At 37.0% G+C, this 28000-nt stretch overlaps 3 protein-coding genes and 1 long non-coding RNA gene across 8 annotated transcripts in view; 2 read left to right on the top strand and 2 right to left on the bottom strand.

The window, feature by feature from the left end:
• LOC147874461 (uncharacterized) overlaps positions 1-6275 on the bottom strand; it is a 14105-nt gene extending 7830 nt beyond the window's left edge. The window contains exon 1 of one of the 3 annotated variants that reach the window (XR_015534158.1): positions 6165-6275. This is a non-coding gene — a long non-coding RNA (uncharacterized LOC147874461). Of the gene's footprint in view, positions 1-5306; positions 5928-6164 lie in introns of those variants that run through there. The other 2 variants (XR_015534159.1, XR_015534160.1) reach the window with 2 other exon arrangements.
• On the top strand, positions 6219-28000 carry LOC110830187 (prenylated Rab acceptor protein 1). 3 transcript variants are annotated; one of them, XM_022064769.2, is made up of 6 exons: positions 22370-22505; positions 23319-23422; positions 23492-23713; positions 23824-24023; positions 26323-26504; positions 27673-28000. In XM_022064769.2, the coding sequence occupies exons 3-5, from the start codon at positions 23493-23495 to the stop codon at positions 26424-26426; spliced, it is 525 nt and encodes a 174-aa protein (XP_021920461.1). In that variant the 5' UTR covers positions 22370-22505; positions 23319-23422; position 23492; the 3' UTR covers positions 26427-26504; positions 27673-28000. The 3 variants fall into 3 exon arrangements, with proteins under 3 accessions (XP_087201239.1, XP_021920459.1, XP_021920461.1); XM_087345113.1 differs by lacking the exons at positions 22370-22505; positions 23319-23422 and adding an exon at positions 6219-6299; XM_022064767.2 differs by lacking the exon at positions 23319-23422 and having other exon boundaries at positions 22366-22505.
• Lac (septate junction protein lachesin) lies at positions 6319-22086 on the bottom strand. The gene is made up of 8 exons (XM_022064764.2): positions 22029-22086; positions 21640-21884; positions 20222-20463; positions 19284-19540; positions 16804-17067; positions 15932-16071; positions 14113-14230; positions 6319-12951 (listed from the first exon to the last, which is right to left on the bottom strand). Exons 2-8 carry the CDS (start codon positions 21683-21685, stop codon positions 12930-12932), a joined length of 1089 nt encoding a protein of 362 aa, XP_021920456.1. The 5' UTR covers positions 21686-21884; positions 22029-22086; the 3' UTR covers positions 6319-12929.
• LOC110830199 (uncharacterized) lies at positions 26546-26917 on the top strand. The gene has a single exon (XM_022064803.1). It carries the CDS (start codon positions 26546-26548, stop codon positions 26915-26917), a length of 372 nt encoding a protein of 123 aa, XP_021920495.1.

Genomic DNA, 28000 nt, shown 5'->3' with positions numbered 1-28000 from the left:
AAAACGTCAGTCTTAAGTTTTAGTCTATCTTCGGAACTGGCGTAATACAGATCTGTGTACCTGGTTTCATGAGAATATACAGTTGGTTCTGTAGTTATTAACAAACTTTTAGATTTGAGCGCCGTTACTTCTGGTTCAAAGGAAATACCGATTCAAAATGTAGGCTTGGTTCAGTTACATTTATTTTCTAGCCTTCTTTCCCAGTCTCTTGTTAATGATCTTGAGCTTTCACGGCGACTGTGTACAATAAAATCCTCTCGGGCTATCAGCCGCGTGAAGTGGTTAAAACATGAAGAGACCAACGTTTCGAGGTCCATCTCTGTCATCGTCCTCAGGGTACTGAAGTGGTTGGGGCTCTCAACCGTGTTACCTGCTCCGGCTAAAAGTTTGTGACGATGGTGAGTTTTTACAATAAAAAGTTTTCTGAATCGTCTAACAAATTGCACGACGTTTCGGAGATGGGACTCTATCTCTGTCTTCAGTTGGGTCATTAGGGCCTCGTTCGTGCAACCTAATTGGATGCACCTCGTGAAAAGGTGAAGACGGCAGGAGCGTGGCAGAGGCTACAGGTTTCCAGGTTAATGACAGCTGAAATCTTTGACCGCCTTTCAGAGTTACGCCTTAGAAAAAAATGTATTAGTCATACTTTATTACAAATTGAACCATTTTTATTGAGTTAAATGATACAGTTGCTAAGCTGTCAACATTGTCAGGACACTCACGATTTAATTTGCAGGCGATTAGCACCTGTAAGTTTTGGGTGTGGCCTTGTTTCGTCTGCTTTAAAGTGCCTGTGAGTACAAGGATCGCTGCCAATAGTCAGAACTGAGTTTGGCATCCGATCACTTTATCGGAATATTTGTTCACTTAATATTATGATTTGTGACCTCTCGATATTTTCGCGGTGACACAGGAAAATGGGAAGTCAAGGATTCGTCTCACAAAGTAGACTTTTATAACAAACCAACAAATAGGTCTGTCTCATTTCCTGATCACGTGGGTCTTAAATTTTCACGAGTTCAAAGAACTTACTGTTATGAAACCAGACGACTTATCACGGGCACCTCCATTTTAAAACAGTTATCATCCTCACACTAGGTTTTAATATTATCCTCTTGCCACCTACATGGCCAGCTCATCAGAATATGTTAGATTATTTTACTAACATCCTTGTTGTGTAATGCAGTATCCCACTTAACCCCCCCCCCCCAAAAAAAAAAAAATTCCGTCTGACACATTTTAAAATACTTTCGTGAGCATTTTTGTTGTTGTGAGACTTGCAATATATACTTTTTCGGTTCTTGTGGGTTATCGGGACACACCGCTTTAAAAATAGGTTAGGTTAGGTTAGTGGTTAGGTTAGTTTAGGTTAATGTGTGTGGATATATGACATATACTTGAAAGTTATTATATTTCATTTCAAAGATGACAACTAACCTAACCTATTTTTGAAGCGATGTGTCCCGATAACACACAAATACCACTTTTTATTTCAAGCTTACAGAAGCGTATGTGAAATCTTGGACACGACATTGTTACTGTCACAACGCCCACATTCTTCTGTGATCGGCAGACTAGGCCTAAAACTGACATAAGTTACGTAAAGCAAAATAATTTCACTGAAATCGCTAGCAGTATTATATACTCACTTTTTCTATCGTGCATATAAAGCAAACATTAAAACACACGACTAACTATCCGGTTCACCTTCTGAATTCTAAGATAGTCCAAAAAATATATTAAAATCCAGTTATTACCACAAAGAAAACACAAGCCATCATCATTACAAGGATCACTTGGCTAATACTGTTTAAGAAAATAATAGCTGTTTATTATAATAATAAGAAACTCAGGCAAATTAAATTATCAGAAATGCAACTTTACATCTAGATTAAGGAACTGAATGTAAATAAAATAATAAATAAGAATGATAAATTTAAATATTTTTTTTCTGAATAACCACGTGATATAATAATAAAAAATATAGGATGAAAAACACGGAAAGAAAGCATTCAATGGAAATTACTGGAAACTTAAATTGTTTCGGATATTTTACATACATTCAACTTTTATTCGATGTGCCGTGTCGGAACGCTCCATTTTATCAACAGTTATAAAATATAGCCATTCCACGCAAACAAACTGCATGGAAACATGAAAGTATTGTAAAAATAAGCAAATTAAGACTACACGGAATTAGGTAGCACTGACCAATGAATTGTCTGGTATATTAACAAACAGCGTAACAGTTCTGATGCGTTGGTAAGAATTTGACCCTTGACCTTTGAGTTACGTCAGAGTTGCTTGGATTTAATAATCTTTCCGTGGGCGAAGTGTTTATACCTCGTGTGTCACTGGGCGATTGACGAGGATCCACACCACGATTTGCAACTGGAATTTTCCGTCCGAAGACGCCACATACGGCCTCTTCTACGCCCTGAACTGCCATTTTGTTTGATCTTAAAGAAAGTCGGGCGTATAAAAAAATTGTAGTAAAATTATGAGTATCAGGTTTAATTAAAATCCTTTCAGAATTTGTCGATTTGTGCCGACAGACAGGTGTAGCAAGTAAATTGGCGAATTTTTTATAACATTTAATTGCGGACGCGTTAAAAATAAATATATCGCATTTCATCTTAAATTAAAAATCTGTCTATACTTAAGGAAGAATAAAGGATGTGCAGGAAATTTAAGAATATCAAACCATTTATGATCTGAAGCCTTCAAGGCGACGAAGTATAATGAATTATTTTCGGGCTAAAAGAATAAGCCCATCACATGTATCTGACTGACAAATGTTTGAATTTAAAAGAGAAATATTTGTTTGCCATTAAGAGCGACTATTGGTATTTTTCTATTTGTGAATTGTTTGTACGTTTTGTTCTGAAAATGTCACGCGGTTATGCAAAATTACGTAGGCCTAATGATCCGGAGAAATACAAATAGAAAGTCTTAGATATGTCCGTGAGACATCTACAAAACAAAAGAAGACTTACAGACGTAACATTAATTTCGAATCGAACTTTAGTTACAAATATATAATACGGTAAATTTTTTTCTTCCAGTAATTTAGAATGTTCTGTCGATTAAATATTCTTTTGAACATGAAGGACTGGTTTCCATTTCATGTTCAACGGGAAACGAAATTTCATAGTCTACACCGGCTTTTGTTTTTAAGAACGGAACAGTTATATGCGGCCAGGAAACACAAATTTGTTAGTTTATAATATTTTTCTCAAAACCAGCGCACGGTCTGTTGCACTTAACAGATCTTCGACCAGACATAGTCTTATGTAACAGTGGCCACATTTATTTGCTTTTAACGTTGTTAAAAAATATTCTTGCAACCGAAATTGTTTAATCCGAGAATAACTACGTGACGCAATACAGCCATGGCGACACCTTGTTGTCGTAGGCCTAAATACCACAGGCCTGTTTTTCAACGTCGAATGATTGAATGATGAACTGCAGAGGTAATTGAAGGGGACAATCGTGGTCTAACTTAAGATACTATCCCGGTATTTGCCTGAAGGAACAGAGGAAAACCGCAAGAACATTAGTCAGTATTGTACAACGCTGGAGTGGTAAATCTTCCGCTGTTACTTTCAGCAAACTGCCCCAGACAGATACAGCTTCCTGGCATCTTATATATTTTTTGATCTCTATTGTTTAAATTCTTATAAAATGTACTGTTTCCATGAAGTTCAGCTGACAATGGTCTCCTTGATTTCATTATTCTGGTAGTAGCAGTAATACGATTAATACAGGAGATAGCATCAAATTTAGGGCCGAAAGACATGTTGTGCTTTTACGCGCATTACACTGAATCAGGCCTAGCAAGTTCTAACCAGTCACAGACCTTTTCATGGTCAATCATGTCGGATATCACTTTTACTTAATCTTGTTTCAAATAAAGTTAAGTTACGACATTTCATGCAACGTCAAGATTGTTCCACAGGTATTACAACGTCTAAATTCTGACGGAAGTCAACAATTTGCTCTGTGTTATTGGAGTCAAGATTATGGCAGTGACATTGCCAAGGTTACACAGATATAAATCTTAAAACTCTTAATCCGGGTCACAGTTATCACATTTAGCTTTGCAGTTTCTCGTTGGTTTGACTCAAATGTTGTTGAAACAGCTGTGACAATAAAAACTGAATTAATGTAAGAGATGATAATGTCCGAAAAACGTTTCTGCTGATTGCCGATAACATTTTATTTCGGGAGAGAATTGGAGCCCGACAAAAATGCCTGAACTTCAAGAGAAATTTACTGAGACCTGAAAATTTATAAAACGTTTGAACATGCTAGAAGGTCAGATGCGATACATCAAACATCAAATCTCTCACGCAGAAGAATGAAACAAAAGTTCTACAAAAATAACATTTCGACGAATTAGGCCTACTGACTACGCTTAGGTATTCGTTATTTTATTTCCAAAATGCCTCGGTGACCAAATGTTAACTTCTTCCTATTTTTCACTACAATTTCAACGAACAGAAAATATCTTGCTCGGTTGTTAGTTTAAATCGTTAAATATGTGGCAATAAATTTTACCCTGTGTCCAGATGACCGGCCTATAATTTTCTGCATTTTAAATCAACAGGCCTACATGTAAGGAACTGACGTTCGAATACAGAAATAGGCCTATAGATATAAGTTTCACAAAATTTGTACAAAAACATCTAGGCTAATTTGTTATTTTCATTATGAAAATTAAACTGGTGCTTCTACAGCAGGTTTCATATGACATAAATATTTTTTATATAATAATTTGTATGTTTTATATTGATCCGTGGTTATTAACACATACCACACTAAAATATACTCAGAGGATGATATATAAAAGATTTAATTGTAAATTAATTCTGCTGGAGAAGAAAATCTCTATTTCTCTTTACAACTCGGCAGTATAAAGTAGTCTGTAAACCCAATTTTATATTTATACTTCAATTATATATTTGTATTTGCTTTTATTTTAAAAGTTTCTAGCATTGACGTCAGAATTCTTCGCTCCAAATTTTGAGAAATGTACGAAATGTCCAGATATTTTTAGGCCTACCAACAGATTGGGTGGAAAATGAAATGGACTATCTTTTTAGGAGCTTAGTATCTGCATTTTACACTTTGGTTTATTAATTATTTGTGTTTTACTCTTATGCAGTTCAAGTAATGTAACATAGGCTATTTATACCTGTCAACTTAAGTTATAATTTGTAGATAGCATGTAAAATAAACATGTAAACATACGGAGGTTAAAACAAACATAAACCTATATACGTGGAAACATTTATTCTCTCTACCGTTCACATTAAGTTGTTTCCAAGCACAACACGCAGCAGCAATTCCGGGCAAACTACTGCATGCTATGAAATCAGTTCCAAAGCCACAGTGCAATGCCCAGCTTGCATGTGGCACGAGGAGTGAACAAACAGGTGATGTGCTGTACCGAAGTCTGTATTCTGTATTCACAGAACGACGGGACAAAGTCTACAAACGGCAGAAGCAGAACATGCAATTTTCAGAAGCTATTTCATTTACTTTTTCGCCTGGGCTCGACAAACATTCGAGAATACGGTGTAGGCCTAAAAGTTAGATTCGCACAAGACACACGTACACTAGACGCGGCAGAACACACCACTACGTTTAGCTCCTTGCGAAGTTTCCTTTTTTTGAAGCCAAAACTCTGTTACAAACCTTGAACACACTTTCACAAAACAGGAAAACTCTGAGCAAACTATTCATCAAAGGGTAATACAAGGGGCTTGAGGGGTGCGGAAGACTTCCCAAGAGGGGAAACTTCTATCCTGATGACCTAAATTTGCTTGTGCAGAATATTTCGCGAACGTTCCATAAGTTTATGCACACTCCTGACATCTATCGAGCTGCGTGTGAAATCATCACTTCAAGGATAGTGCACTTCACTGCCATCTATCGTCAACTCACCACTTTCAGAAGTGAATTAAACTGAAATTCACTTGTTGCGAATGTTCATAGCTTGAAATTTTGCCAACGTGGGTAGTGACCCCAGCAACAAAATGGGTCAAACACATTGTACTATCGCCTTTAAAAACATCAACACACAAGTGAAAAATTGTGGATTCTGTAAGGTAACATAAGAATTGAAAAACACTAAATATTTTAATTTATTTTTAACTCACATAGTGATTCTTCATTGACGTTGTATAAGTTGGCTTGCTGCCGACGTTTCCGAGGACCATACTTCCTGTATCATCAGGATGGAAGTGAGGAGCCAATATCATGAGATTCATCCTTCTATCAGTACAGGAAACAATGTGAGTTGTATAAAAAAAATTACTGAGCCAACTGGTTTATTTTAAAAACACTCGTAATTACATTGAGTACATTCAAATTTATCACTGTGCTTGTATCCGTATTTAAGATATGCTGCAGCATGGGAATGTTTCCAGTATTTCTATATTCTACAAACTATTGTCACACCTTATTACAGATTTTATCATTCAAATTTCTACTCCTCAGTGTGAAATAATTTTCACTGTACAGCCACAAAAACTGCTTGCATATGAACACATTTTCTGACGTTGATTTCAACAGCACATCAACGTGACTGCACTGCCATCTATTTTGATGTGATTACATAAAACAAATACATGAACATAATATTTTGTATTCAGCACAAATAATTGGACCGATAGGCCAACAATAGAACAGGGAATGAATGATGAGGAAGTTACTGTTTTAATTATATAAAGAAGATATAATTCATAGAAGTTGCAATTTTAGAAGCCCAACAATGGACTGCCACAGGCCACTGAGGCATTCTCAAGCAGAGTTTATGGGTATTTAAAGGACACACCAAATTCCGGAGACATTTACAAATACTGACGTTGATGTACAAGAACTGAGCTAAGCGTGCACTACGCCCAAATCTGAATGAAGCACTTGCCTGTCTATTTAAACTTCACAAACACAGAAGCCAAATTATAAATATTACTAAAGAATCTAACATCAAAGCCTGCACTTAGTACAAGAACAATTAACAGATAATACAAAACAGTAGCGCCAAACTCAGCATTCTGCACACGACAATTTTATTTATCACATAATTTTCTGTAATTTATTAGACCTCCTAGATGTTCATATTCTGCAACGATGTAATGTGTGACCAATTTGATTCGCATAATCTCACCACCATAAAATGCAGGAGGAAACTGTTGAATTTCTTCCAAGATTAGTATTGTCACTTAATTTCCAACCCTCAAAATATATTAGAAACATTTTGTACCAAAAATAATGAGATTAAACAAGTGATGAAGATTTACAATTACTACACCAACAAAATATTGTTAAATGTGGAATAGCCGTAGAGCTCCAAACGATCTAGATCTAGACATGAGACTCTGGTAAGTGGTCAGATCATGGTATACTCACTAAATATTAAGGGAAAGAGCACCCAGTACTTGCCAGAATGGAGGGCAAATGGGCTCAAGTTGTTTCATTCAAACATATGTCATCTTTCCAGGTCTTACAAAAGTTTCCATGCAATATTTATTCTGCATATTTACCTTATCGAACTTTTAAAAAGTAGAGAAAGAAGAACAGGGAGACACTGCCCTTTGACTACAGGTTAAGCACTTTACCTTTTAAACAACACGGATTTGAGCAAATTATTTGTTTTACAATTGTCAAAACATTAATTAAGGCACTAACGTTAGCTGCTTTTAACCTTCCAAAACTTCACTGCATCGGAAATCACCGCTTCTTCTTAAACGGTTGTCCTCTGGGTCGTAGTGCCATATAGTCTGGTAGGTTAACGTCGTTTCAGAGGTCCTTGCTTCCTCCGTCATCAGGGTGATGGAGACAGAAACGTCTGAAACTATGATAAACTTCTACGAGACTACACGACATTACAACCCAGAAGACGGCCATCTTCAAACCATTTAGTGCCAACCATTGGATTACCAAATTCCATAAAATAATGTTTTATAGTTCACCAGTAAATACTAGCCAAAAGTATGACGAATTTGCAGCGATATGACGTGAAACAACAGACTAAAATCAGGATAGACAGTGTTCTGTACTCCCGTCTTAGATTCTATTATGTCATGATGAATTTGTTGGAACACCATCATTACCATCCGGTAAGTCAATATCACAGTCATCTGAGGTAAATTGATCTTCTAAATCAAAATTAAAAAGCAACTCCCTGATCTTATTTACACTTGTATTATGCAAACATTTTGCATGGCAGTAGCAACCAAACTAATGAAGATAAAATGCATCAAATGTAAGGTCAGAAACATCAATTCAGACACGTAGGCCTTACAAGTAAAATGCCGTCTTACAAACAAAGTTGACCAAATCTGTGTGTGCCAAAACTAAGGGCAATTGGAATATTTTCTGTCCATACACATTAATAAAGATTCTACAAACTGAAATCTATCCTCACGGTCTGATTAAAGTTGTTCACTTGTAGGTACGGACTCGGCCACCAGTATGGAAAGGGTTAAACAATGCGTCTATTTATAACAATTTTACACATAAAAGGGGTCTAAATTTGGTAAATTTTATGTTCTTTGGTACACCACATACCATTAAAACTGCTGTCGATAAGAACTACTGTACTTCAGGAAACAGAATTTTAGCATCAACTGAAAACTCACTGTTGACGTTAATAATAAGACTTGACTTAAATGCTGGAATAGTATTTACGGCCCCATTTTTATTGCAATATTAAAAAAATTATACTTAGTACTCCAAAGGTTAAAGTGGACTATAAAATAACCTTATACACTTTAGTTTAATAGATGCAACAAATTAAAAACAACTACAGTGGAACCTCGTTATACCCCAGCTGTGATCATGTCCCCCAATAAGATTATGCGTTTTTTTACATTTCACTGTCCCCCAGAAACCCATGTTATATTGAGGTTCCACTGTATTTTAAATATACAACAGTACATTCACATATAATAATATGTAATACAAACTGATCATTTGATTGTCCAATGTGGGAATTATTGCTGGAGACAAATGGTAATGCAACTTGTACTATAAAATATACTATTTTTACTTCCTATTGTCAAGTGAGAAATCTAATACAATTCAACACAGTTATACCAATTTTCTCAGCATTTCTAGTTACCATATCAGTAGGTTTAGGATATGCTCTTGAATGATACAAATTGATTCCAAAAGTAATGTAACACAGTAATTTGAATTCAAATGCAAATTATTTCACAGTTGCATTTTTAAACAGCTGGAATGTTGAACATCCGTATACAATGATCGCAAGATATTAAAACAAAAAACATACAATATACACGCCTCTAGCGTAACAACACAAGACAGATATTGTTTATAATTGTTTAACATAAATACCAACTGCACAGGTACAAGGTTCTCAAAACTCATGTAACATGAAAGATATAATGTAGAAGCAATAATTCTGAATTTCTTTTATAATTAGTAACCATCACAAATAATCTCAAATTTAAATATGCTGCGTGAATTGTTTTTAATAACTGTAAACAGGACGCTCGCTTATTTACTTAACATTCTGTAAAATGTACAGTTATGAACCACTCCATGATTAGAATTACTAAGAATAATGAAATGAGAACAAGCTAAAAAGGTAAATTTCAAGATACTATCTAAGCATTTGTGTGATAGAAAATCCTGATGACTGGTCTCTGGATTCAGATTCAAAGTTGGCACTTCGTAATACTCCAACACAAATTATTATAATTTCCTTGACTCACTCAATGTTAACAATATTTCAGATATGCAGTTTGATATGAATTCACGTGTAACCTGCCCACATATCCGATACAAAACGGTGGTAAAGGATATAGAACGTCTCTACCAATTACAAGCTTTAATATACACATACATATGACGATCTCAAGAGATTCAGCATTCCTCAACATTTATTAAGAGTAACCATGAATTTATCTTGAAGTACTTGAAAGCTTACTAGATGGCTACTTACCGCAAATTTAAAGAATACTGGGTAACGTGACAAACATCAAACAGAGAAAAATACGTCTTAACCCTATAGCATATATATCACCAAACTACTATTCTCATACATTATTACATCATTTATGTATAGAGAAACAGAACTTATCTGGACGGAAAATAATGGTACAAATACAACCAAAATCTGACGGAAAATAACGGTACAAATACAACCAAAATCTGACAAGTCACAGCAAATAAAAGGACACTGATATGCTAAGAGAGTAACAAAAGCCATGAATGGCTTTATATGAAACAACTTGTGGGTCTAAAGACCAAAAATTCAGGAGGCGAGAATTATCTCTTCCACAAAATTCTGGCGAATAATTTCAATTTGTATTCACTTTCCATCAAGCACTAAATTTATAATTCGATTTTACAATTTCACTCTTGTGGAATAATTGCGGCATTTGTTAATTTAGCCCGTCAAATCTGAGGTACATGGGAGTATAAAAACAATACGCATTATGTCTTTTTATGTAAAGGGCAGACGATGACATCAACGTGCCCATAAAAGAGAGAACACAATAGTGGCTTACACTGTGAGCCTCTTAGGGTAATAGAAATCATAACAAAATACCTAATTCTATCCTATTCTATGAAACAAAGAAAATGGAACAAAAGAAAAATTTTCACTGTATGAATAACAGAGACAGCTAACAGAAATTTAACTATTAAACTGAAGCATTATATTTTCAACCTTACAAATAACGGATTAATTCTGCATATCCTGCTACATCCTTTCACCAGCAATTTATTTCTAAAAGTAAATTCGAAAGCAGTTACTAATGAAATGATGTAGCATGTACTTCAGTATCGTGAGGCTGATCAAAAGCAAAAGGTTAGCCTTGCTTGGCCATGTTGCAAGAATGGAAGGAAACAGGGCAACTAGAAGAGTGATGGAATGGAGACCGATGGGAAGAAGGATGAGAGGGATACCACGGAAATGATGGATAGATGATGTGGAGGATGTGAGGACAATGGGAGTGAGGGGATGGAGAAGAATTGTGAATGATAGGACAGAATGGAAAAAACTAGTCGAACAAGTTAAGACCCACATAGGGTTATAAGGCTACAAGAAAAATAAGAAGAGAATGTACTTCAGTAATTTCTTGGGGAAGTTTAGTGAATGTTTCTTCACCTACTTTGCCTGTATCGAATTTTGTGTGAATGTACTGATGACATTTTGTCTGTTGATGAAGAGAGGATAAGGATAAAACCTAAGTTTGTATATAAGTAATGTTGCAATGGGTAGGAATGACTTGAAAAAAACATTTCGGCCCTATTTACTGTAAACAGAAACACAAATAAAGAGGTACTTAAAATCCTTTTGGAAAATTCTCAATGTGACAATTCATAATTCATACATAAACTAGAGCACCTACAACAAAGAACTCACCACCATTTCCATCAATCCTCCAAACGCATCTCTTGGGGGGGGGGGGGACAACACTTCTTTGAACAATACCATTCACTGATAAAAATGCAAGACCCCAAAGAAGATGCATTACTTGCATAAAATCTGGTTTTAGGAGAGATTGTTTGCTGGAGACCTGTTATGTAGCACTGTATGCAGGTTTCTGCTTCAAGATACTTCACACCAAACAGATCTTTCAGGTGGTACAGTTAAACCAAAAGTCATATATACAGTGGTCAACAGATATTGGCTCATTTCACCAGGCATTTCCTCTACAAGAAAAAACACACCTACCCACAGCATTGTAATTTTCCAAAACAGCCTTCTTACCATCACATACCTCAAAACATTCGGCTACCTTCCACGTACCTCTGAGATGAGACAATAATTTCATACTTGTAGGATCTGAGGTTTTCACGGCCTTGAGTCTGAAGATTGCTGTCTTTTGGGTCGTTGTGCCGTGTAGTCTGGTAGAAGTTTACTGTTTCAGAGGTCCTTGCTGCCTCCATCATCAGAGCGACTATCACCCTGATGATAGAGGCAGCATTGACCTCTAAAACGTAGGTGGAACACCTACTAGACTACACGGCACAACAACCCAGAAGATGGCAATCTTCAAATTCGTACTTCCTACTTTTCCGACCGACCAATGAAACGGAAAAGTAAGATTTAATATGTAAGATTTGAGGTTTTCACAGCGGTGAGTATGAAGATTTAATATTCTTCAATAAACTGCTCTCACATTAAGAACTGGTTGCAGAGGAGTATTACATATTAATCTCATACTTTCTGTCACTTTCACGGCATTTCTCATCGGTAAATAACGCCAAGTGAAACATAAAACCATAGAAGGTACTTGTTAGAGACTGACACTTTTGTAGTACATGATTCAGTCACATAAAGTGTAAAAAATGTATACTACAGTATTATCTACACATATCAATTACAAATAAACAATATCGTTATAAAATTTTACAATATTCTGATGTGTTATCATAAAAATATAAAATGGCATTTGATTGTTTGCCTGTGTGGTACAACATGAACTGAACCTTTTTTGGAAGAATATCCAAAACTGTGATGTATATTAAAATTCATATCAAGATAATTTTAGTCATTTAAAAAATATTCACAATCTCATAGCACAAACTAGTTTATAAATTAATTTATAACACGGTCAATTAAGAACTATCCTTAAGTATAAAATTAAAAATTAGGTCTGCAAAGAACTGTCAATAGCTGAGAAAATAAGGTGCAAATAATAAAAATCGTAATAAAATTACTACTACTAATAATAAACATGGACTGACCTAAAATTTACATACAGTATACACTCTACACGTACGAGCAAGTTGGGAGAAAGAATGTTAATAAAAAAAATACTAAGAACAATAAACAACTTCAAATACACACAAATGACACTAGTCTAGCTGCCAACATTGTAAAAATGAGTCCATGTTCATGACTTACATTCCCTCCTGAGCTGTCCCATATCAGGCCAGGGTAATTAATATTTGGCGTTGAAATTTCTGAAAAACAAAAGCACACACCTCTCTCAAACAAGAAGGAAATCATTTACACTGTATAAAAAACATGTATCTTGTTAAAATCTACATTAATTTGAAATATTCTTTAAATGTGGTATATAAATTACAGAAACAAATTAAAATTACAATAACAAAGAAATTAAAAGTACACTGAATTCAAAGAATGGCTGCTACCACTCAGTCCACAATCTTCTATCTACCCATCAGCTACCTAAAAACATGAATATTATTAGAATAACAAACTTACTAGATGCCTTAGGCTTTTGTATAATCGTCATCCCACCCACACCTAGTTCTGACATGTAGTACCATCCTACAACGGCTGACCAAAATTTTGTAAGCATGTCTAGTTTCCATGCATTCTACACATTACATTCATCTTATCTGCTCTCCAATTTAGAGTTTAATATTACATACAGACTTACTTACCACTTACCTTTTACCAATTAACTAACTAACTAGATCAGTGGTATTCAACCTGGGGTACGCGAAGACATCTTAGGGGGTAAGTGAAATTTAAAAAAATAGATATTATTTTATGATAAACACTGAATAATCAGTAATGTAATTTATTTTTAATGTAGATTATATACTATGTATAACTTTAATTATACAGCAACAACTTTGGGGGTACAAAGTTGAAGAGAAATTATATCTGGGGGTACGCGAACAAAAAAGGTTGAATACCACTGAACTAGATGGCTTACTGAACCCGAAGGTTCATCACCGAATTAACCAAAGCTCTCCACCGGATCCTATCCTGGGCCAACAAAATCCAGTCTCCTTCAACTCCTATCTCCCATAGATCCCGCCTGACATTATCCTCCCATCTACTTCTAGGTCTCCCCAGCAGTCTCTTCCCCTCAGGCTTCTCGACCAATACCCGGTGCACACCTCTTGTAACATCCATGCGCGCTACGTGCCCCTCTTACCAATTACAAACCGTAAATGTTATCTGTACATTAAAAATTTTATCTCGCACAACTCTGACTGCAATATAAAAACACATTTTCTACTACCAATTGCAACGTATTCCAAAAAACCTACTTACTTTAAGTTCCCCTGTGCAAATAAATCAGACCACGTATATTTAACTACATACGCTAAAATTAGGAAAATAAACAGAACAAATCACAAACCTACCGATGCAGGAAAAATACGAGGACAGTGATGAGAATAGGGGCCATGCTTGCCGAGATCTGAGCAGCATCACTAGTCCGAGACTGACCGCAAGCCGGTGGACACACCGGGATTATAGACTCTGCAATAAACCAAGCAATGCCATACATATGCCACAGCATGGCACGGCAGCAGTTCAGTTAACGAACCTTCTTCTACCGAACAAATTCCAAGCAAAAGCAAAAAATGCAATCCCTTTGTCAGAAACAAATACCACAGCCATCTTGCATCTTCACATCAACAAAATAATCTATAAAACTGAATTAAATACTAAGCTCAGACATAACAATTATAAAAATTTGAGATGTTTGAAAGCCCATCTACTTTAAGCCAACACTTACTATAACATTCTCAAATAAACCAAATAACCTGAAAGAAACTACGAGAATTAAATCAAACTCATCATGATGAATATCAATTACACAACTTCATATACATGCAACATACATCATGAGTAACACTAATGAGATGTTTCGTAAGCAAAATTCAGTAGCCATTTCTCACCCAAGTCTCTCCTGATTCACTGCTAGATGACTCTGGCAGTCAAATCAGGATTGAGTAGAAATTCTACAGTTAGTGGGCTTGTCACTCACTACGCATAAATGCACGCTACCAAGACCAAGAAACCTCCGAAAGGAGGCGGCAATGACCCATTACTGGGTTAAACTACTAATAGAATAGAACACTAATGAGACTTTCCTTAAACAAATGTCATTTAAAACATCAGGATTCAATCTAATGGTGCCCTGATTGTGAAGCTGGCCTGTTTTTTGATAGTTGCTTCAGGAGTTACCAAAAAAATTTCTTCTAATCTGATTCCTGGTACCCCATATGTATTTAACACACTACTTGTAAGATAAGAACATAAAATAGTCTTATGTGAAACTAGTGAAAAAAGATGGTTGTCTTCTAGGTTGTTGCGCTGTGTAGTCTCATGAATCACTGCCCTGATGATGGAGGCAGCAAGAACCTCTGAAACATAGGTAAACTTCTACCAGATACACAGTGCAACAACCCAGAAGACAACCGTCTTCAAACTCACTGCCACGAAAACCCCCAAATCCTACATATGTAGTGAAAAATCTGTTTCACTGAAAGGTATCTACTTAAAAATTTAATTGCAAAATTTTGAAGGGACACTTTAAAATGCTATTGCACAGTATACATGAGCCGGGATAGCTCAGTCAGTATAGTGACTAGCTACGGGCTGGCTGGCCGGGGTTCGATCCCCGACGGGACCAGAGGATTTTTCCCCTCTAGCCTCTGCGTCCAGTCCGGCTCTGGGGCCCACCCAGCCTCCTCTACAATGGGTACTGAGGTCCTTTCCCGGGGGTAAAGCCGGCCGGGGCGTGATGCTGACCACTCACCCCCATGTAGTGCCGAGGTCAAGAAAGGGAGGAGCTATACCTCCTCTCACCCCAAGCGCCTGTATGGCACGTAGCGGAACAAACTTTACTTTATAGTATACTACACAGGAATTTTAATACCCTCGCTTAAGAGTTATGAAACATAACATGATTTTACCTTGAATTTATATTTCTTATTCTTTGTCATAGGTTTCTGGAACTTGAACTAAGACTTTACAGAAAATTAAATTCAATGCACATCCTTCAGGAAATTGCAATTCTTCTATTTTATTGAAGCATGCAATTCTATCAGTAGCATTTACTTCCTACAGTTAAACTTGCCACACAAAATGAACAAGCTATCCATCTTTACATACAATCATGCAATTCTAACTCAATGTTCAAGAGCAGTTTATCATGCGATTAAAATATCTTACCAAACAGTTCTACTCTTGCTTCTGCAGTTCCCAATTTGTTTGCAGCCTTGCACACATACTGGCCATACTGCCGCTTCTCAATTGTTATGATGCGGATTGTCGTATCAGTAAATTCATCAGCAGTGGCAAAATGGGAAATGCTGTAATACAATGTATATAGTGTAAATAAACAGACTGGGATACTGGGAACGACCCGTTCTTCAAGTGCCTGAGCACTTGGGGTCCCAACTTTTCGTTGGCTCGATCTATAGACATTCGGTAGGACTCCTTGGATGAGGGATCGGCCCGTCGCAAGGCCTCTACCTGTACACAGGACAGCACAACACAGACATCGATGGCTTGAGTGGGATTCGAACCCACGGTCCCAGTGACCGAGCGGCACAAGGCCCACGCCTCAGACCACACGGCCACTGTGGACCCCGTAAATAAACAGAGTCCAACAAATTCTTAGATAATGCAAAGACAATACACATTTCTACAGGCTAAAAAGTCTGTATCAAGAAGTTCCATATAATACAATATGAATGTCAGTACATGAAGAAGTCATCATTTAACATATTCCATATGGTGGCGGTAGAATTACTATTAGACTTGTTTCATGAAGCTCTCAGCGGCATTAGTTGTGGAGTCCTCCTAATCGACGAGCCAAGAAATGTACTCATAGCGAAACAATTCTGGCATATCCAGCAGAATATCGGCTTGAATATAAGACAAAAACTTGCTGAAAAAGATTTGTATGACTATAAATCTGTCTAATACATGAGTTTAGCTCAGACTATTCATTTTTGGTCTTGTGAGAATAATAAATTGTAAGCGTGAGCATTTTATCTTCAGCGCATTAATATTATTAGTTTTATGATACTGCTATGCACCTGTAATGTTGATTATTTGACAGCTGAACATCATCCTTGATCCACACAATTGCAGGAGGCGGGTATGCTTCAACATGACACTCGAGATCCATATCATATTGAAGTGCCTGTCCAAGCCTTGGGCGTGGAGCTGAAATCACTGGAGCAAATTCAACTTCAACAGCAATGTTCCTTCTTGCACCTTTGCCCACACCATTCTCGGCCACACAGTAGTATGTCCCCCTATCCTCTTTACGAATATTTGCAATCTTCAGAACATTCCCTCTGAAAATCATCGAGAAAATAAATGTCATGTCAAATAAATATAATGCTCGTTGCAATTAACCTACAACTAAAGATGGCACTGGAAGGTAATTCTGCCTAAAACACTGAGCACTAGATTCTAAATAAATTAATTCTTAATCATGTTTTGTGCGATTTATGGGTAATCAATATGAAATACAGAAAATGTCAAATTAGATGAGAAAGATACTTTGGCATTGCCATTACAGTACCTTCCTTGGACACTGTCTCATGTCTGTATAGACAGATAAAGTAAGTTTTAATGAGAAGAATGACTTTCCAGTCTGTGCTGGTGTAGGGACGTACATTTCAGAAAACTTACTCTCTCAGAAATCACTGACAATCACAAAACTAACAAGTCCTACGCCACTGGCAAGCTGCAACTTTATGCCGCCACTAGGGGAAAAACCACCGATGATGGCCCCCACTATATGGCACGCAGACAAATACAGGAGTGCAGAACTTTAGAAGACTTGTTGTTGATTACATAGACCAGAGTAATACAGCCAGACCAACAGCACAAAACTATCAATGTCTATGCCACCTGAACACTCACCAGGGCACTATATGGCTGTACTATGCTCCACGCTACGCACCTTGACTTTCAATTAGTAGTACTAAAGGAGTCCACTCAAACTTCATTTGAAAGTTCCAGATACACACAAGCTGCAACTCGGGCCAAAACCGTGGCAGCACCACAGAGACAGGAAATATCTTTGATGGTCAAGCAGGAGTTTAATAATCTAATAAGCACCAAAAACCAAGAAACATAAGCCTTGAATAAGAGGAAAATCTATTTGCGATGTTTCTGAACAGACATGTCTAGACCATGGATGAGAATGATGTGGTGAATAATGGATGTTACTATTCAACAGCAAAGAAGAAAAAAGAGATTAGTAGAGCGATGATATAGATTATGCACAAAAATGATAAAGTATGGCGATAAAGACATGGAAACATCAAGAGCCTGCTTTGCATACCTGCAATAAAGATGGGGAAGTCCTACCTCAAGAAGAATTATGAAGTAATTAATAATATAAATCCCCACTTAATGGTACCTGCACCTTGTTGTGGTGGTGGGGCTTGAGTACCTCAGTGACCCCAAGAGCTGTGCTGGCGGTAGCACAGCTACTGGTAGGGCCTCCCTAGCCAGATTGGTCGAGAGGGAGAGGTCAGACTAAGACAGGTACCCTGGTCCTCCAGGTTGGGGGTTGGTCGCAAGGCTAACAAACTTGCACCGTAAAAAAGGAAGATGTTTCGAGACCTCGATCAAAGCCTCGGACAGACAGTCCTAACAGAGGACTGAATGGAAGAAGAGAATTGAGGAGGCTATGGACTGAATACGGACCGGAGAGCCATAGAAGAAGAAGAGGAGCAATAATATAAATAAATAAATAAAAAACAAATAAATAAACGACAAAAGGTACAGAGAAAGAAAGAAGGAAAAACAGAGAGCTCTGAGGGCATAACCCCAACATGACACAAACTGACCTACCTCAGTGAGAATTATGAACTAGTTTAACAGACTAGAAACGCATGTAATATTCAGTAGAACTTACAAAGTAATGAAAATTAATTGGAGGGAGGGACCTACAAGTACACACATACCTATAATGTGTGTATGCCCCCCCTCCCCACACACACAGCACATGTTCAGAAACCTATATGGAATACAGTTATTAAATTACACAGTACAACATATTCTTAACTTAGTATTATTACTGGTTGGCCTTGCAGTAAAAGTACGAGATAAACGATTTGTTTTATCCGTCGCTTTCACACACACTGTCAGACTTATTATCAAGCTATATGTTTTAGGCATATGCAGTAACTTTCAGTTTCAAACTTAAAGATGGCTGCACGCAACCAAATCGTCATTTGATAAACACTTACACAGAGGTAAAGAGTGTGTGTGCGTGTATCTAAAACTTGAAATATAACAATAATTAGCATATGAAGTGTAGACACGAAGAGTTCACAATGTAGTATTTTATATATAGCAATTAATGTTCTATTAACCTGCAATATGGAAGCCAACATATTTTGTCAATTCATAATGGCTGTTTAGAGTTCAAAATTGACTCTGTTGTACTGGTTATTCATACACAAAAAATTAAAAACAGAAGTTAATTGGAAGAATCTAAAATTAAAGTAACCTAACCTATATTTTGGAAAAGACTCATCAAAATTACTCTTACCTGTAAATTGATCCACCTGTGGGCAGGATGGCATTGTTTTCCCTACGCCATGAAATTCTTGGAGGAGGATAACCACCTGCATAGCAATCGAGCTTTACCGCCTGCCCCTCGCTAACTACAAGTGAACGTGTCGAATTATCAGAAATGACCGGTGGGCGACGGACTTGCAAATCAACTTCTGCTGATATTCTGTTGTTGAGAGAGATCAGCACTTGACACTGATAATAGCCAGCATCTGTTTCTTGGATATCCTTTATCTAAAATTAAATAATTTCATAAAATAAATATGCACAATGATCCCAAGAGCTATGCTGGCGGTAGCATAGCTACTGGTAAGGCCTCCCTAGCCAGATTGGTCGAGGGGGAGATGTCAGACTAAGACAGGTACCCTGGTCCTCCAGGTTGGGGGTTGGTCTGAAGGCTAACAACCTTGCACCATAAAAAGCAAGATGTTTCGAAACCTCAACCTCGGACAGACTGACCTAACAGAAGGACTGAATGAAAGAGGAGAACTGAGGAGGCCATGGACCGAATAAGTACCAGAGAGCCATAGAAGAAGAAATATGCACAAATAAAATAAATACCAATGGTTTAACACATTCAGATACATTACTTAACTAGTAAACTGCAGAAGTAAGTTTAAATCACTGCAATAAAATGTTTTATGTCAGCTGAAAATGCCCTCTGAGCACTTCAAGGAAGAAACTGTAGATGAATTTCATGAGACAAATCTTTAAAAGATGTATTACTGCATCTTCTATATTCCTTTCTGCATATTCTAAAATTTTACAAGAGTGAATTCCCCATCATGTTAAATGGGAAACAAATAAACACAATGGTCAACACTCACTCAACCAGTGGAGGTCATATAGGACCTCTTGTAAATACCAAACCCTTGTAATACAGACATTACAGAAGTCAGTAAGTGACCCCATTACCTGCAATGTATATGTTGAGCTTGCCGTATCATATCTCAGAGCAAAACGACTGTCTCGAATAATGAGTGTACTTCCTGTGGATATAGGAAGACCATCAGACTGTCTGCTACGATCAATCCTCATCCATAAGACAGGGTAGTCCTGGGCATACTGAACAGAACATTCCAACTCTACTGTTCCTCCAATATCTTTTATTTGTTCCTGTGAGATATATGAGATAGTTGGTGTCCTCTGAGATGCAACTATAAACATAAAACAGAAAATATTTATGCCAAAGATTCATCTCCTGGGTGGGCAATGTGTCTGCTGATTAATCTGAACATGGTTACCACTTCCTGGCTATGAACAGGAACTGCATGACTCACCACCAAGCACTATACTCTGCAACACCAAAATACAAGCTTCAAGGTTGCAACGTGAACAGCAAAGCACAGTTGAACATTTTGCAGGGCTTCTCACTTCAACCTGCAGTAACATTTTCATTTCTAAGAGGACAAATAAGATACTCTTATCCATCCTTTGCTACTACATGACCCAGTTAAGGAGGATTAATTTCTGAAAGTGTGTTTTTGAATCAGTTCATGACAGAGAAGGTGGCCCTAATTTGTCTGCTCTTTCTGATGAAGTGTGGTTTCATTTGTACAGATATGTTTCCTCCAAAAATAATCAGTACTGGAGTTCTGTTAATCCACATTTAATCCATGTCTGTCTTCATAATGTACAGAGTGTGTATGCCTATACAGGGACAGAATTTTCAGCACCTCCAAAATATAAGTTGATTTTATTAGTTTTATAGAGTGATTCATTATTTGTATCAAGAACATCTTGTAGTGCTTGATAGTAAGTCATGCAGTTCCTGCCTAGAACCAGGAAGTGACACTTGCATTTAACTTGTCAGTAGATGTACTGTATTGCAATAAATAGCAAATTTGATGTCACATCAACTGGTGATGCTCTTCTCACTTTATCAAATGTCTGAACACAGAAATGGTCGGAAGACAAAAACTTATTTTTTTCTTCCCACTATTTCATTCCAGGAACAATCAGATTAGTTCATTCATAAGAAGACATGCCATATCATCGTCTTAACAGTTTCTCACTTTACACCCAGTACTGAAGTTATGTCATGGCACTGACAAGCGCACAAAGCCAACTATGAATGTGACAATCGTGGTATGTAAAACACAGAATGAACAGCAATTTGTATGAATGGCATAAGACACAGAAAAATATTTTAAAAATCAGGAAAACCTCAAATTCTGAGGAAGGTAGATAAGGTTATGGAAAACAGCACTGCTTGTAATAAGTGTAAATGGTACCATTTAATACAAGTTGTTTAATTTAAATTCAAACCAATAACTAAAAACTGAATTGTAGCTGTTCCATACATAACTTAGGGCATTCTTTAAACAACTCACCTAATGTACAAATCGCCAAGATGATTACCGAACAAAGAAATCTCATAGTTGCGATGGCTCGGGGTTGGTATTGTCTCAAGAAAGCACACGCCCAAACTCAGTCGTATTCTCACAAAGCAGCTTAGGCGTAGCACATGTAAACAGTGCAAAATTACGAAAAAATGTTCTAACCCAAAAGCATCACAACAACTTGGACATTTGGCACAACCTCGACGCTACTGCAAAATACTGCTGCTTGAAAAATGCTGAAAACAAAATAGGTAAAATGGCAGCGCAACTTGCACAGACAACTTTTGTTTTGGATGCCATAGCATGCATGAAAAGAAACACAACAAAAGTCACAATAAAATCGAAATGCAATGTCATAAAATTGCCAATTGTAAACAAACCCTCAACAAAACACTCTGCATTTAATTAAAACATCTATAACATAAATAAGCATTGTAAAACGTACCCACAGATTTTTAGCGAGGGATGACTAAAAAATACATACCATAAGTATTTATGCACAGATAAATCCAACAAGCCCGTAATATTGTCTGTGCGCTGAGGAGTGTAACAGTGTTGTGAAACACAAGAACACTGTCGCTGTACTCATGATAAATCGTGCTGGACTTAGTTCGTGAATAATATATTCATTGAGCATGTATCCAATTTAATTTAGCAATTTGTAAGCCAAGAAATTTAAGAATTTGTTAGGCGCTCCTTGCATGTCAACGGTTGTATGCATTAATGGTTGAGAATAAATGACAGTCAAACGAATGTGTAAATACATCGTAGACCAAAGAAGTTAAAGCCATGGCTGACGTGGAATTGGGTGTAACGGGTTCTATTACTGTACAGGAACCTGTCCAAACTCGCAAAAGGTACTAATAGTTACAATAATGTTAATAATACTTACATACAATTCTGGTTTGGGGTCTATTACATTGTTAAAAATCTTCATGTTGGGAAAGTTCCATTTGGAATAGTTGACTCGTCAAACGCTATTATGAGCCATAATGATTATAACAAATTGTAATTGAACAGATTTTCAGTTTTGTTGGCTCCTTGATTTGTATACTGAGTTAAAGCCTTGCAATTACGAGACGTCACTGATAACTGAAAGCAGTTAACTTCATTTATGAGTGATAAATTTGTATTGCAGTGAATGGGTAGATGCACAGATAATACTATAGGAGATTTGCCATTTGTTGACCTGTTCTAGGCTATCATCCAAAACCCTACTTAACCTTTAATTGATTGGTGTTTAAATCACCCATTTAATCAATTTTCCCCATGCAGGAGTATAAACACAATTAGCCTGACATAATAGTTTACATACATTTTCCATTTTTATCCAATGTTTTTTTTTGTTTGTTCTTTGAAATACTGGAAGATAGATTAGTTAAGAGAGGCAGAAATGTTTAAACATACTGTATGATGGCTTCAGAATGGTGTTTCCTATGTCACAGTAATATAAGTTTGCTTACAAATAACTTACAGCTGCCGGTACCAAAGTGGTCAAGCACTTTTTCCATTTTGCTGTGGTCATTTGAGCAATTACAGGTTATATCATAGGAGATGTTTGTGTTGAAATTGTTATAGAGGAGTTTTTGTGAAGTATTGTTTTGAAACATTCAATATTAAATTTTGTACTCTGGCAAAACTTACAGCTTAATAATGTTTTTTTTTTACAGGTTCTGTTGTTGTACAACATTGATTGCTTAAGGTTTTTGCAAGAGAAATTTAACAAGTTGCTTTTAGATGATCTGATACGAATAGAAACCTCGGACTATGATGAGTATGTTCATTGCCTTGTATGCGTTTCATGTCCAGTAATTACCTGCAACTGTGACTCTTTTTTGTGCAGCATGTTCCAGCTTCCAGTGCAGGTTTCTCTGTCTTCTCCAGCTGCAAAAGAATGGTTTGGGCAGCGTCGTGAGAACATACGACAGTGGACAGTGTTTGTCAATACAGGAAATTTCCGCACCCCATCTAGCATTCCACGTCTCAGCAAGAGGGTAATGAGAAATGTGGAATACTTTCAAAGCAACTACTTTTTTGTGTTCCTGGGACTACTTGCATATTGTCTGTAAGTTATTTTGTAAAGCGGTGATAAGATTATTTTGCATTTTAAGTATGATTCTGCTCTTTTTTGCATATGTGTTTCTGTAAGCAGTATAGGTGATTTATAATTTGCAGAATTACATCACCGCTTCTGCTGATAGCTGTTGCTGTAAGCTTGGGTGCATGCTACATCTTATCTTTGAAGAACACTGAAAGGAAAATCAGGATATTTGCACATGAACTGACATTAGCCCAACAGTATGGTCTGGTTGCTCTGTGTTCCCTACCACTCTTCTACCTATCAGGAGCAGGTGCAGCAATATTTTGGGTTATTGGTAAGAGTTTATGTTACTAAAACCAGCCATCAACAGAGAACAAACCATCTCTTCTTCATTGAAAAGAGTCAGTTGAACTGAGAAAATATGTCTTGTCTTGTTGAAAACATTTTAAAAATATTTACCTTTAATTAAAGACATTGTCATTTTACCCTTATAATGGATTAATACTATTGGTAAAATTATAACCAATTTGGAGTCTGTAATAGCATTTATTTACTGCCACTACAGCTGTCACTATTGCTCGTTGATGCTGTAGTGATAAATCATGGGTTCTCAACACATGGTCCGCTGATGTGTTCTGTGTGGCCTATGCCCTTTTTTATAATACTATGTCACTATGTTAATGTCTTCAGTATTTGACATTAACTATCACTGAGTAACTGTTTACTTTAATGAAGAATATCAAATAAAATACTAGGATGTACCTTGCTAATGAGGATGTGAATCACAGCAGCAGTTATTGAACTTGATATTCTCAAGCAAAAGCAATGTCAGATATCTCAGTAGTGATGGATTTTATTAGAGAAAATTATTGAGGAATGTGTGAATCTATATACCATAGTAGGATTTTTAATGCATTTCAGTAAATTAGCCCCATTTAGAATTTTCCTGTCTGTGAATTGAAAGTTTCTCTATTCAAATGAGTGTGAATGTAGTGGATGTTTTGTTCCCAAAATTGCAAGGAAAAATTAAGAGTTGTGGCTGTAATCATGTGTAAGCATGATTGTACAGCACAGATATTGGTACCTACCGCCCCAGAGTTGGTACCATCATTATAAAATGTATAAAGGGCTGTACAATGAAATTTGCAAGAAAGTAATGATGAGAAGCCATATTTGGTTTGTGGGACTACTTATAAAGGAGGTGGTGATTGAATCTGGTACTGCCAGTGGTTCAGGGAAAGATTGATTAGCTTTTAACACATGTACAGAATCAGGACGAGGAGAGTAACAGGATTAAAAGTTTATTAAAGACTCATAGTCAAAAAATTAAAGAAATTGAAGGTGTAATTCAGGATCTAGGCCCAAACTTTGAGAAATAAATGAAGTGGCCACTAAACAGACAGTGAAAAAATGGAAGGAGAGGCGACATGGTGGATGGAAAAACCTGAAAGAATGGAACAGGAGGAATAACATTGATTTTTGGATTATAAGGGAGGAAGGATAAGGGATACTTTGATACATAAGGAGCTGTGATGAAGGTTCTCAGATAGCAGAGAAGCTTGAGGTATTGAACAAAAACAATGACTGTGAGACCAGACCGGGAAGAAGAAGGGGGCAGGGGGCCAATTTTTTGTGAAATTCGCTGCATTCTTAGTGAAACTAGAGGTGCCAAGAAATACTAAAAATTAGCAAGCTTGCACATTAAAGGAGATTAAGATTTTTTTTTTTGGAGACAATGACAGCTAGAGGGGGTTTTATTCCATACCTGAAGGATGCTAAGAAATATGAGCTTAGGGCATTTTTGGAAAAGGACAAATAAACAATCTGTATTATGTATAGTAGAAGGCGATGGCTTGGATATCATGTAGTTTCATGAATTGCGTTAGAGAGAGGGAAAGATATTTGGAAGTGAGAAAAAGTGGAATCAGAGGGACCATGTCTTAACTGGGAGAAGGAAACGGACATGATAGTGCATCACATTTGACTTCACAGAATACAAGAAGTGATGCTGATAACACAAGGAAACTTAATCAAGATAACATATAGAAAGACATATAGTATCCACATCAGATGAATCTATAGTAGAATTGCAGACTCATCAAGAATAAAACATAAGAAGTTGGCTCACAGACTGTTGAGTCAGCAGGTTTATGGACAGAAGCCTTGGGGGTCTAAATTGAGGCAGAAAGGAGTGGCTTGCAATGTTGTTGAATGTATTAAGCGACTGTATGATGATAGATCTTTTGTGTGAAGTGCAGAGATGAGGTAGCAAATTCTGTTGAACAAATAGATAGTTTAAGGCAAGGCTGTAGTTTATTTATGTATTTTTTTAATATAATGAATTATTCTTGGGCTAGAATAGCATCATTAATTGTACTGATACTGTTGTATTTAAGAATAGACTAGAATATGTGTATAAAGACAGATATAACTGAGAGAATAAAATTAGTAAGATGTAATCAGGAATATGGAAGGGTGGATTTCTAGTTATATGAATCAAATCATTGCTGCAATAGAACAGCACCATTGGAAATAAGTTTTCAGCTGTGGTATTGGATGTATACAGTCTTCTGTATAGCGAACTCTACTCAATAAATGAATGAATGCTAGGGAAAAATTATTATGTATTTCAGGTGTATCAATTTTCATCATTGGCCTGCATGCTGCATTTTATAACATTGATGCAGTTTTAAACCCAGAAGATGAGAGAATGGACCTAATAATGGAAGAGGTATAGCTTTCGGTGTGACAACACAGCATCACCATTGTGGTATTCATGAGCTGGTGCCCAGGCACGATTTTGGAACAGCATGATGTAAGTTACCCTCAAGACCCTCTGTTGGTTCCACTACGTGGATGGCACATTTGTCATGTGGCCTCATGGTACTGGCAAGCTGTCGGGGGTTCCTTGACCACCTGAACAGTGTTCACGAGAGTATCCAGTTCACCATGGAGACAGAAAAGGACAGCCATCTCCCATTCCTCGACATAGACATCCACCGTAAACCTGATGGCTCACTAGGCCACAAGGTTTACCGAAAACCGACCCACACCGACCTATACCTCAATTCTGATTCCCATCACCACCCTTCCAACAAACAGGCCCTACTTTCCACCCTGGTGCACAGGGCTAGGGCCCTTTGTGACCAGGAAGGCCTGCTGGGTGAACTGGAGATACTCAGAACCACTTTCAAGCAAAACAGTTACAACAACCGACAGGTCCAGTGAGCCTTCATTCGACCTGCGAGGGTGTCACCGCCCCCAGAGAAACCAGCCTTGGTTGCCTTCCTGCCCTACGTTGGGACGACTTTCAACCTCATAAGCAGGCTGCTGGCCAGGCACAACATCAAGTCCGTAGGTCTTTCGCCGAAGAAGATTCCCAGTTTTCTTTGGCTGGTTAAGGATGATGTAGGACTGAAGATTCCTGGTGTATAAGGCTGACACAGTTGGAACATGATTCTTGACTCTGTAGAAATTGTAAAGTCCTTACTGTTGCTGCATCAAAGTAATCAGTGCTACATTGTGTCCTTATCTGGAATTTGAAAACAGGAGCTATCTTAAATAGCATGAAAACTTCTTCCCCCCCCCCCTTTTACAGTATGTATAAAAACGAGTTTTTTGCAGTAATCTTTTGTTTGCCTATGGAACAGGGATTGTAAATCCCAAAGTTACCTTCATTTCCCATAGACTTGATGACATGGATAACCTGTCATGTTTGATTGTTGATTTTCTTATTGTATACCGCTGACTGTACAGGAGGCATGTTCATAGAATTTTATGAAGATTAAAGTTTCAGAAAGATTCTGAATCGGAAATTCAGAATATAGAAACACTGCCAAGTTGTGTGACTATTTCTCTTATAATACAACATAAATGCTGCTGTTATGACTGGTATGTGATTTATGCACTTAAATATTGATGGTTTGTCATATGAATCGGTATCTTTCTGATTTGTAATAGCAGAAGTTGATTCTTTCTTTCAGTTTCTGCCTCTCATTTTAATGGCCATCACCCACAGTAACAGCCCAGTATACTGGTCTTGGTTGGCCCACCTGTGATGAGTGTATTTCCGGAGTACGAAGTGGTACAACATTCGCATTTACTGTCAACATGGATTTAGCAGTGAACTGCCCAGAACTCAACATGTGTGTTAACATTTTGATTGCAGACTGAAATCATATCATAAAGTGTAGCTCGATGCAATTTAATTTTGGACATTTAAATGATTTATGGAAGCTTTCTTAATAAAACTGGTAATTTTTAAACTATTATAACAAAAATAATAAAGTGAAAACATGATTTTAAAACAAA

Source organism: Zootermopsis nevadensis, unplaced genomic scaffold (assembly GCF_977971745.1).
Source record: "Zootermopsis nevadensis isolate Lab colony 2312 unplaced genomic scaffold, Znev_1.0 Znev_ptg000008l, whole genome shotgun sequence".
NCBI classification, from domain to species: Eukaryota; Metazoa; Arthropoda; class Insecta; order Blattodea; family Termopsidae; genus Zootermopsis; species Zootermopsis nevadensis.
This window is presented reverse-complemented; position numbering and strand designations above follow the sequence as displayed.

Bases quoted from the DNA above. Each gene is read 5' to 3' on its own strand.
- LOC110830187 (XM_022064767.2), top strand. From the start codon at position 22,438: ATGGCTGACGTGGAATTGGGTGTAACGGGTTCTATTACTGTACAGGAA. The intron at 22,506-23,491 runs GTACTAATAGTT...TTTTTTGTGCAG, and splicing joins CCTGTCCAAACTCGCAAAAG to CATGTTCCAGCTTCCAGTGC. The intron at 23,714-23,823 runs GTAAGTTATTTT...TATAATTTGCAG, and splicing joins GGACTACTTGCATATTGTCT to AATTACATCACCGCTTCTGC.
- Lac (XM_022064764.2), bottom strand. From the start codon at position 21,685: ATGAGATTTCTTTGTTCGGTAATCATCTTGGCGATTTGTACATTAG. The intron at 19,541-20,221 runs GTAATGGGGTCA...ATTTAATTTTAG, and splicing joins GCTCAACATATACATTGCAG to ATAAAGGATATCCAAGAAAC. The intron at 17,068-19,283 runs GTAAGAGTAATT...GATGATTTTCAG, and splicing joins ACAGGTGGATCAATTTACAG to AGGGAATGTTCTGAAGATTG.
- LOC110830199 (XM_022064803.1), top strand. From the start codon at position 26,546: ATGGCACATTTGTCATGTGGCCTCATGGTACTGGCAAGCTGTCGGGGG.